The sequence below is a fragment of the Nymphalis io genome, chromosome Z, assembly GCF_905147045.1.
Source record: "Nymphalis io chromosome Z, ilAglIoxx1.1, whole genome shotgun sequence".
Classification (NCBI taxonomy): Eukaryota; Metazoa; Arthropoda; class Insecta; order Lepidoptera; family Nymphalidae; genus Nymphalis; species Nymphalis io.
In genome coordinates this window covers 13174747-13187003 of record NC_065918.1, presented here as the reverse complement: position 1 = coordinate 13187003, position 12257 = coordinate 13174747, and the positions used below count along the sequence as shown (strand labels likewise).

General features: G+C 30.4%; 1 protein-coding gene across 1 annotated transcript in view; it reads right to left on the bottom strand.

Annotated features, from left to right (window-relative positions):
• Positions 1–10956, bottom strand: part of LOC126780467 (peroxidasin) — a 63581-nt gene extending 52625 nt beyond the window's left edge. The window contains exon 1 of the mRNA XM_050504968.1: positions 10749–10956. Coding sequence (XP_050360925.1) covers positions 10749–10912 — 164 coding nt within the window. The 5' untranslated portion in view covers positions 10913–10956. The remainder of the gene's footprint in view (positions 1–10748) is intronic.
• Between the last annotated feature and the right edge of the window lie 1301 nt (positions 10957–12257).

The window sequence follows — 12257 nt, the reverse complement described above, 5'->3', positions numbered from 1 at the left end:
TATTTCTTGGGGTAAAGAATTATTCTTTTTACTTATCCTGTCTTATAGTTTTTAAATAATATTGCTTTATAGATGTGACATTGATGTGACATTATGACAAATATAGAACATGTAATGAACATATCATAAAACAAAGACGCGTCTTTCTCTCTGTCTGATCGCGATAAACTCAAAACGCACTGAACAGATTTTGATACGGTTTTCACCAATGGACGGAGTAATTCATGATGGTGTAGGTGTGTAATTCATTAAAGCTTTCAGTAATTGGCTGAAATCTGACTAATATATATAGAGTTATATGTATTACGATACAAACGTAGTTATACCCGTGCGAAGCCAGGGTAGCTAATATATAATATAATGGGCGAATAATATGAAAATGATTTAGAATTTTCAATGAACTTTAAATAAAGTTATGACTTGGAAATATATTACTAAACATAAACAGACATAAATATTTAATATGATTGCACAAAATATATTGCGCTGAGATCGCGAAGAATATAATATTAAGTGTGATTTATTTTCTCCAGGCTATTGCAATAAGCGTACGCTTATTTCATCATTATCTTACACGTGACTGCTTTTCCAAACTATTTTATCCTTATATCGGGATTTTAATAATAATATTTTCGTTTCAATTGTTCGAAACAAAATTGTAAACGAATAAAAATTCAAAATTTCATTAAATACATTTTCATTACATACGCTGTTGCTGTTCTCGATTTAGTTGTTCAACGAACATCGACTTGTATTTAAACGATTTTATATACAAATAATCTTTACCTATTACGCCACTCGGATATTCTCACGATGTGCACAAATACAAGTGTGTGTGATCTGATACGACCGCAAAAGAGCTCAGGTGCATGACTAACGGCTTAACACAGCATTTAACAATGCCAAACTTCCTAACTCCGAACTTCTATTAAAAATTTCTTAACAGGAATCCTAATTTCTTAATTTTCCAATGGTTTAAATCAGAGGCCATCGGATCTGAACCTGTACATGCTACTTGACCAACAAACCAGCTTAATACACATGTAAATAGAAACGTAACAAAGTTCAAAGTAACAAATATTCAAATTCAAAGATATAAATGCTACTACTACGATGAATACATAACTAGCGCAGTTTCGTTTGCGCATTAAATCAAAATAGCTTAATTTAAACTCTCATAGCTCATTCTGCAAAATATAAGGACTTTCATCCCTTTTATAGACCTTCAATCAATCAACAGCCAATCATTGTCCACTGCTGAACATAGGCCTCTCCCAAGGTGCGCCAAAGCTCCCTGTCCTCCGCCTTCCGCATCCAGTTGGTGCCCGCCACCTTCTTAAGGTCATCGGTTAACTTGGCTGAAGGGCGCCCTACGCTGCGCTTGCCGATCCGCGGTCGCCACTCTAGGACTCGTCTGCTCTATAATAGACCTTAGAGAGGCTTAATTTTCAAAAATACGCCAACCTACTGCGTAAAAGGAATAAATGAAAATTTTCATGGTTCTAGCCCAAGTAGTATGAGCTGTGCTTTGATATGTCACTCATTTATTATTTTTTGTATATATCATGAATACAAGTTGAGAAAATTATTGATACAAATTTCAAAATAAATAGAATGTCGTATATAGAATGTTTCATTATGATTCGAATTTTAAATTCAACTTATCATTTCAAAATTTTATTAATAGGTTCAACACGCGCTGCATGTACAATACATAGATATTACAGAGTTGAAATGGTCTGGTTGAATACATAATCAAATTAACCAGTGAATATGATACGTGAAACTAAGTCATCTTAGTCAGGCTCTGAATCAAATTAGAGCAGGCGTCTTTAAGTTAATCAAAGATCAGAGGATGACGTACATTAACAATAATTTAAGATATAATATATATTTTTCTCACAATTTTTTTAAATAAACTATCTGGCAAGTTGGCCAACCTGATCGTCAGTGGTAACCTATTAGAAAAAAAAACATCAAAAAATAGGAACAGTTTGGTATACACGCTAAACTATCTCATCGATGGCATAAAATGACTGGAGTTTATACTTCAAAATAATAGAAGAGTTCGATGAATGTTCATTTGTTCTCATTTTTTATTAATTGGTTGTAAAGCGCGAAGTTAGAAACTAGTAATAGGTATTCTTAGGAATACATTTAAAATATTTTAATATTTTATTCGAATACTTCCATCGTGACAATTTAGTTTCCTTCTGGTTTATCTTGCAAAACTATTCCATCTTTCTAGTTATTTTCGTGATCGGTCACTACATGCTCGAATCAGAATTGGTTATAAACCACACACAAAAGTTATTCAAAATTAACCACGTAACCGGTTTAACCACAGACAGTTACGGCGACAGAATCGTTGAATACTAATAGCATTTTCAGCATATTTATACTTCCCGCAACAGCTTTATACTACTTTTGACAGGATAACTGAGGAGAGATTTTAATATTTAACATTTAAATTTCGAACGTATTATCAAATATCTGAAAAAATTCAGACTTCTTAAAAGCATTTCTGATGTTTGCCGTTCTAAAACGTTTCTAATTAAGAAATCGCTGAAATTCGTGTATTGTTACTGCGAATAATTACTACTTTACTTGTAGAGAACTTGTAGTAAGGAAAAACACAAACAATTTTCGACTTTAAGTCTTGACTCTTAAACTAAGTTTAATCTTGCTGTAGATAGAAACAGGTTTAGCAAATCCAAAGGCAGGTTTGCACCTCGAACGTTCAAAAAGAAACAACAATAAACGCTCCGTTTTAAAAGACCTATTACGACGAAGAGCAAACGACTTAAGTTTGTTTTTGATTTCTTTTAACACTTAAAATCAGTTTTTACTTTTGAATAAATAATATATCATTGGTTTAAAAAATTCACACTTGTTTTAATTTATATTTCATTATAACCAAATATGATATATTAAAACACGATTAACGCTAATATTTGATACATACTATTTTTTGCCTAAAATATTCACTAAAATGTTCAATAGTTACAAATAAAAAATTCTTCATTAATTAACTATCAAATATATTAAAAATAAATTCTGTATAATATATCATGACCGCACTTGATAGTGGCAAGGGTTTCAAAATTATTTCATAGCAATCCAGACTATCGGGACGAAAAATAAACACACATTAAAAAGTTAAATCGCTTAATAAAGGGAATTCGCTTAATTTAATTACAATATTGTGTCCTCATTATCAGAGTCAAAATTACCGTGTTATATAACACAATATATGTATATAGAATCGTTATATATTAAATTATTGGTTTTAATATATTTATTTTATATTAAACTCGAGCTTATACCGAGCTAGTTTCCATTTCGCGGCATCGTCTGCTGGGATTTGGTTTGTCTCGAAGTCATTATTCATTGAGTAAACTTTGTGAAGTAATTGTTTTTATATTTAGAATAAACTATTTCAGAATAAGAAATGATATTATGCCAATAATATATTGAATTTCAATTCAATTTCATTTAACTATGATTATAATTAGATTGCGTTTCTATTTAAGTAAGATATCAATACTAGTGTTTAAATGAAATTCTATGCATAACACTTACCCCACGAATGCCTTTATACTATTTATAATTATAATTAGACTAATTTATATCTAAATAAAAACGAAATATAAGATTACCACTTTCATCATCATGATCATCAACCTATGACTTAAATATAAGATTAAATCGAAAAGAATGATTAAGTAAAGAAAAGACAGCAACAAACTCTAAATGTCCCATGGCTTCTACAGCTGGGCAAAGGCATCTTTTTCTCTCGAAGCTTTGGAAATTGTGTATTGGGCAAAGAACAAAGCACTAAACAAGCCAACGGTGCTTGTTCTGGTTTGATCCCACAAATTCCTGTTAGGATTGACATAACCTAACCACTGGGCCACCTCGCTCTTTTTAAGTAATTGTGTTGTATGTTATTGTTGTACACGTATAATTAATTAATTAATTAAATTCATCTCACATTAGTGTAAGTTTTTCAAAGATGAATAAAACCAAGCCGAGGCAAGAGAAAGTTAGCGTGTTCAGTTAGAGTGCGCTAAACTTTAGTCCGCCGGTAAGTGTGTTCATAACTTAACATTATTATAAACTTAAAGGATGGCTTAATCTTGAATATGTGAGTTTTCTCTTTATATTTGTATCTTGTCTAAGTATATGTTACAGCAAGCTGCAATATTTGATAAGACAAATTTATAATTACATTGCTTGGGACGTTTCGTTCTTCCATTAATGCTAAAATTGTAAACTAAGTGATGCTTCCCCGGATTTGAACCTCGATAAAGATCCACTTGTTGTTTCCACTGAAACATTTCTTATATTTAACACTATTGTTGATAATGTTTTGTCTTAAAAATTGTATGATCGATTGAATTTAAATGCATAACTATATATCAATACATCATTATCACCATCACCAACGCCCATAGACAAAGGCATTGTAAGAAATGTCAACCATCGCTTACATCGCCAATGTGCCACCAACCTTCGGAACTAAGATGTAATGTCCCTTGTGCCTGTTACACTAGCTCACTCACTCTTCAAACCGGAATACAAAAACACCAAGATCTGCTATTTTGCGGTAGAATATCTGATGAGTGGGTGGTACGTACGCACATGAGCTTGCACAAAGCCCTACCACCAGTAAAAAACCCGTAATCTTCAATAAAGATACATACGCTCTAACTACTGAGCCATCTCGGCTCTTTAAAGTGAATATGTTACGTGTAATTCATTCGGATTTACAAAATTCAGTCGATTTTTTTCTTAGAACCCAAACGTGCACGATGAATGTATCTATGAAAATTCAAATTGAAATTTATGATTAATATTATGTACACAATTATAAGCTAACTCTGCATTCATTCATTTTAGTATTTCTTTGTTTTAGAAAAATATAATACAATGAAAAAAAAAAACAAAGTTGCAATGAAAAAATCTAACTTATAAAATAGAATAAAATTGTTTATCACTGACAGTAGTACTTGTTCCGAATTGCAAGGCACCTTCACGAATGAACGTGATGTACACACACATAAATGGGTGTTTGGGATAATTTGGGCCAGATTCATATTACAATTTATAAAGATTATCTACTTACGGGAAAATATGTGATTATAAAAGTGTATATAAACTTATGTTATTTTATAAACTATGTGAGACCTACTCTTCTGTGACGCGCATCTCTATTAATACAGAAACCTTACTAATATAATAATTCGAAAGCCAGTCTCTGTCTTGTTCCATCCGAGTGATATATAACATAATTCGAGACGTAACTTGACATGCGTGCACTGAGCTAGAGATTGAAATGAGACAAGACATGTTGATATTCAGTTATTGTACTCGTATAATAATCTCAAATGAAAATTATTAAATGATTAGCATCGCAATATTAAATATAAAAATAAAAAATACGAAACAAACTTTCCAAAATTATAATTATAAAAAACGTCACCATAAACATTTCAAATATCTTGTCATATACGTTTCAATATCTGTAATTGCAACGTTCGTATATGTAATGTTTGAACTTTTTTTTACCTGACGCAAAAAGGTTTTTAGTCACTAATATTACTCTCACGATTTCTTTAATGCGAACGACAAGGAATCGGGCTCTGTCGTAAACTAATCGGGGTAACGTCACTTCTGTAAATAAAGACAGGCAATATCAGCAATATTAGATATTCAACATTGCACTGCCAGGTGTTAGAGAAGAACACGCTTTGTACATTTAATTAACAAGCTCAAAGCCTCGTACTACTAATTTAGTACAACGTTTAGTTGAATTCTAAAATCCAGCAATTATTAAAGATAAAAAGGTTTTAAAAGCACTAGGAAATACCTACATAGAAATACAATGTATACTGTAGAATGATTACTATATTATAAATAAACACACTTTTAATTTTATAAACTGCCTGCGTTAATTTACCTCAATAAAACTTCTGTGAGGTAAGAGAAAATAATTTTCGTAGTAAAATAACCTTAAAGTGTTTTAATATGACGTTAATATTCTATTTAGGAAATAGAGAACGAATAAGAATGAAGAAAGAATGGAAAATGCAGCATTGCACGCGATCATGGTTTCTTCTGAAGATATTTTTAAGTTTGATTTATATTTACTTTGATTTAATTAATACATTTGAATTTTATTATATTCTAATTAAAGGTTTAATCCAATATAAATTTCTGATCTCAAACACATAATGAATTGTTGAAAATACACTTAACCCTCTTAAACAATAAAATTTTCCTTATTTACGAATGTAATATATTTAAATTGAATATAACAGTAATTAGCAAACCAAATGTTATTATTCACAATGATATTTGTACATAATAACAGATGGTAACTCGTCTGAGTTTTTGTAAATCTAATATTTGGAGCGATACTTAGTCTAAAACTTGACACATTACAATTATATATTATGCTTTAAGTTAATATTATAATGGAAATGATATAATATATAGAAATGATTTAATAAAATAAGTAAAAGCTTAAATACTAAAATCCGACTACGCAAAAATCGCACTCTGAAAAATTTGATTTTTCATTTGATACCCAACACGGTGGTATATTTTATAAAAAATTAAATTAAATTAAATTTAAATGAACTCAAAAGATGTCTAACGATACCTTAGTGGAATTCTGATGAATAGTTTAGAAGTTACACGGGAATAGATGAATATACATACAAGCCGACTGAAATCATATATATCGGTAAACAAAACGGTTTACTTCCTACAAATTATGAAACAATTAAAGCGTTTTGCTACCAGCCTTAAGGCACATAGCCTTTATTGTAAATATGAAAGATAAATTATCTGATTTCAAACGCTTGGCCTAAGGGCACGAAGGGCTCAACGCGGGTTAAGCAAATAAATATTGTTCTAAATTGTCGATTCCGCTTTATAGGAAATGAAAAAGCGTCGTTAACATATTATTTGTCTTTATAACGAATGTATTCGAAACATAGATTTCTTTATTTGACTCGATATTACTTTTACAAAATACAAAAACATGAAATTCACGCTTATCGCGTCAACAGTCTTAATTGAAAGCGGTTAAGCTACAAAGCGGTGCTACTTATAAAAGAATATAATATACCTTTTCCGAAACGCGCTACATCTTCTTGTATAAGTTTGATGTATATTGGTTTAGTAGTTTTATAAAAAAACGACTCTCAATTTAAATCTATAGAAGATTCGGAAGAATATAGATGTACCTTAAATAATATCAAATATGAACTCGTATTATTTAAATATAATCTGTGTACCAGTCTTTAGTCTAAACAATTTGGTTGTGATTTTATTAAATTATTTAGCTTTATTAAACTTACACGACAAAGACAAATTACAAGTCTTCACAACCTATCATTAAGAATGTTTTAATTTCATTCCACTTATTGTAAGTCGAAGAATATAGAAAATAAAAATTATAGTTCTGTGTTCTTCAACGTTATTCTACTAAAAATATTTTGTATAGAGTTATTTTTTGACACATTTTTCATTTACACAAGTACAGAATGAAAAACATTTGCCAAAAACGTCGGATTACCATCAAGACCTTATACAAGCATTATTTACTTTGACTTATTATTTTGATATATTATGAATTTGAAATATATTTATGTCAATTTATTTGACATAAATATATTTCAAGCTACGGTGTGGAAATCGATGGAACTCAAGACACGTTGCGTTAAATAAAATGTCAATCCGCGGGAATATGACAATTTCACATATTTCCATTCGCTGGAAAAGACATACGATTAAAAGTTAGATAATGTCTACAACACGAGGATGAATGAACGCTGCTACATTGTACTTCAATTTTAATAATTATAGTAAGTATAATTATTTTATAATATTAGAATAGACATATATAATATATATGTCTATACTAATATTATAATATTATAAATATGTAATAACTCTGTTTGTTCCGCCTTCACAGCTGCACTGCACTGATTTTGATGAAATTTGGTATGAAGCAAGCTTAAGCACCAAGGAAGGACATAAAATATGGTACTAACACGTCCCTAACACGCGAGCTCAGCCGCGGGCGAGACTAGTGTTATGTGTGTGATTTTTATATACTGTCATTTAAACTAACGCTTTGCTAAGGTTTTGTGTAGATGGTAGACATTAAAAAAATATTCTATATGCTGTTTAAATACTACATAAGTAACAGCAGTTGTAAATGAACCACTGCTAACTAAGACTAAGGCATTCTCTCCTCTTAAAGGCTTATAGTTTATCCACCACGCTTCTCCGATACGGAATTGTGGAATCGAAAGCGACAGAATTTCATCAAACATATGCAGGTTAATGGACACTGCCAAGCACAATCAATGTACTTAAAGGTAATTTTTTACTTATATTTTAATTATAATTTAATACCACCCACTCATCACATTTACCACCGCCAAAAAGTAATACTTGGTAATGTTGTCTTCCGATTTAAACAGTGATTGAGACATAACATCTTAGTTACAAAGGTTGGTGATGACCTATTATGGTATATAAGTCACTCAGCCAAATTATTTTCAATAAAAGAACTCAGTAGTAATTGCCCGGGTATGAACCCGCATTCTTCATCTTGGGTTAAGATTTACGCGTTCTAGTCACGCCGGCATCTCGGCTCTACGACTACGTACAAAGTTTCATTCGAATCTGTTTTGGCATAATTGAGTAACAAACAGTTTAGGTGTGCCATACATTTGATTTGACGGCATTAATAACGTTTAAATTTATATGTTTATCTATATTAATAAAAGATAATGTCTGTTTTTTTGTCCTCTGTGTGTCTATTTGTTCGTTCGTGATGAAACTAATGATGATGGCCCCAAAATTTTTTTATAATTGTCCCTCAATATAAGCGTTAACGATTATTAACTCTCAGCTCTCTTATCACCTATATCATGTACAGTATAAAATGTTTTATTTGATAATAGTTTTCTTTAATATACGTTTTAAATTATTTTATAAGTAAATATAAAACCGTCTGCGTAATTTTATTGTTATAATATTAGCAAGTAATTAATGAAGATGTTTCCTTGTGTTTCAAAATGTTGTTATATCTTCGAGGTATTTTTAATGTATATTTTACGTCTATAAGACTGGACTATACCCTAGTGAACTTATTTGCATATAGATAGATTAGTTTTATATATGTTTCAGCCAGTTATTCAAAGTTATGATGGAAAATGTCGCGCAACATTTGTGAACGTGTATCCTGTAATACAGTTATAGATTAAACAATATATCACGTGAACCGCGCTTTTATTCTTTATATCCGATATTAAGAATCATAGTTTAGAAAATTGTTGTCAGAGTAAAGATGCTTATATTATTTTATGTTAATTCGCCATCCCGTCGGCGCTTTACTTTATTTGTAGGGTCTTGTGCAAGTTAGGTACCACTCACTCACCAAATATACTGCCAATACTTAGTGTTATTGTGTTCCAGTTTGAAGGGTGAGTGAGCCAGTGAGCACAGGGGACATACCATCAGGTAACCCATTTGCCCGTCCGCCTATATAAATTTGATTACTTTGTTTATTTATTAAATAAAATTAAATATACCCTATTCCGAAACGTATCGATTTCTATACTTCTACGCTAAGCGTTCGCATATCTTAAATAAGATATGCCTATCATTACGTTTCATGCATATATCTTTATTATAACCCTTTATTATGTATATTTATATGTTATCACTAATAATACCTTGTAATACAATGATGGTCCTTATTTAATTTCTAGTTTTCTAATACAAAACATATATTTATTGCATTTTTTGCAGAAACATATATTTATGTCACAACGAAGCACATTTTGTAACTGAATAACATACAATAATTGACGATCATTTAATTGGCAATCATTTATATGACAATAGAAATAATTAATCTACAAATTATAAAATGCAACTATATTCAATATAATTTATAAACAGCACTTTAAATTATGGTTCCTTTTAAGTGTCGTCAGTGGAAATAAATGAAAAGATTTAATTAGGAAACAATACCGATGTTTAGAAAGACGTATTTTTTTCTTTAAATTATCGCAGATGGACCACATAGTATTGATTATAATCATATTAAAATTAACATGGTACTAAAAAGGGGAGAACTGATGATTATTTTATAGATATTGTCAATTTTTTATACGCTTTGCCGTTTTTTATGTAAAATTTAAGCAAACGTTAATTTTGTCACATTAAAATAGAAACGAATCTAAACAGATTACTTAATTATAATTTATATATTTCGTCAATAATTTAATATATTTATAATTTATCATTTATTTAGATAACATTTTAAAAACATATTTTATAACGCAAAATATATCTAGCACGAAATTACACACGATACATTTTTAATTGTATTTCATAAACGACTGTTATTTTTATTTATCAAGAATTTTGCAATCAGTAAAATAAAAAACCTACACCAACACCAAGTTTCCGATCAAATTGTGCCACGAAAGAAAATACAAGTCAAAATCTACACGCTGGTTTTCAATTTAAACTTTTACAATCTTCGAAAATTGATTTTTAAAAATCAATCTTAAAAAAATTATCGCAATAAGTCGTCCCGATAATCGCAATGCCTAAAATTTACTCGTAAAAATCTCTTTCGCAGCGGCATTCGCACGCATAATAATAACGCAACTTTATAAATAGACGTTAAAAAGTCAAGTTTGAATACTTACAAAGTGTGGGCTTCATCGGGAGTCTTCGGTATCGCCTGCAGGTCTTGGTGGAGGCACCGGACCGTGTTGTGTACGCATTGACACTTCGGAGGGCATTTTTCAGCGAAAGATAGGTAGAGGAGAGTTAGGAAGAGGTAAAACTTGAGTAAGTTTGGAGGCCGCATCGTTGGCGGTGGTCGCGTCCGCAGTGCACTGCCGACTGCGAGGGCCGCGATGCGAGTGAGACTGACTCCGGTCTCCGCAACGGTCACAAGTCGCCGAGACCGCCTCTGCGCCGTAAACAGTGACGCCACCACATATTAAATCTCATAAAAGCGTCGCTACATATAGTCCTGCATGATTGAAAGCTTTTTTTTATCTTAAACAAGTAATTTATATTTTTATTTATTTAATTTTAATTATTATTATACAGTAAATTAATAAAGTATATATGTTGATTCGCTTTTGTTGAGCAATAACGGATTTATTATTTAAAATTATGCAAAGATTACTCAAAAGTACAAAGTTAAACTAGTAAGTTTTCACGTTTTACATTAAGTATCAAATAATTATTAAAACTTGTTAGCTTACGAATTTAATCTTTCACGTGGCCGTCGGAAAAATAAATAACTTTAAAATTATTTATGTTTCATATAGAAATAGGTATTTATTAGCTCTAGTGACTGATTTTAGACATCGTGTAATTAAAAAACTTACATTAATATACCTTTTTTTAATTTTTTAATAATATTTTAGATTATTTTCCTCTTAGATAACTATTTATCAGTGTATTTTTCTACGTAACCTAATCAGAAAAAATCTGTTCAACAGTAAGGCTTGACATTTACACATTTAAAAAAAATATATTGTACTTGGAAAAAAAACTAATTTAAAATTTATTTTCTATATTTAATATCCCCGATGTTATTTAACAAAAATATTCTATATTCCTATCACGAAAACTCGTCTAGGAAAGCTAGCTCCAATAGTACGTACGTATATGTGCTAAACATAACGAATTGGTAAAAAATATTCATGCCAATAACATCTTACATGACAGTTTCAATACTTTTAAAAATAAGACTCATCATTTTATGACGGTTAGTTCATCATCAAAATATTGTTTTTATAAATCATTATCTTTAATTTATATTTAAAGTTTAATCTTTGAATGTAATGTACACTTATAATTGATATACATATCAGAATTTATGTGTATAATTGTGTAATATGTATACTGTTAGTGTGTTTATTATAAAAATAAATTAAATGATTTTATATATGTATTAGGAAACATTTAATTATGTTTTTATACATATTATAATGCTACAAAGCTTGTTTTTCAAAATGAGCCAGTTTGTCGAGATGGCCCAGTGGTAAGAATGCGTAAATCTTAACCGATGAACGTGGGTTCAAACCAGGGCAAGCACCTCTGAATATTCATAGCTTCAAGTGCTTAATTTCTGTTTAAAATTCATCTCGTGTTTTTCGGTGAAGGAAAACATCGTGAGGAAACCTGCATGTGTCTAA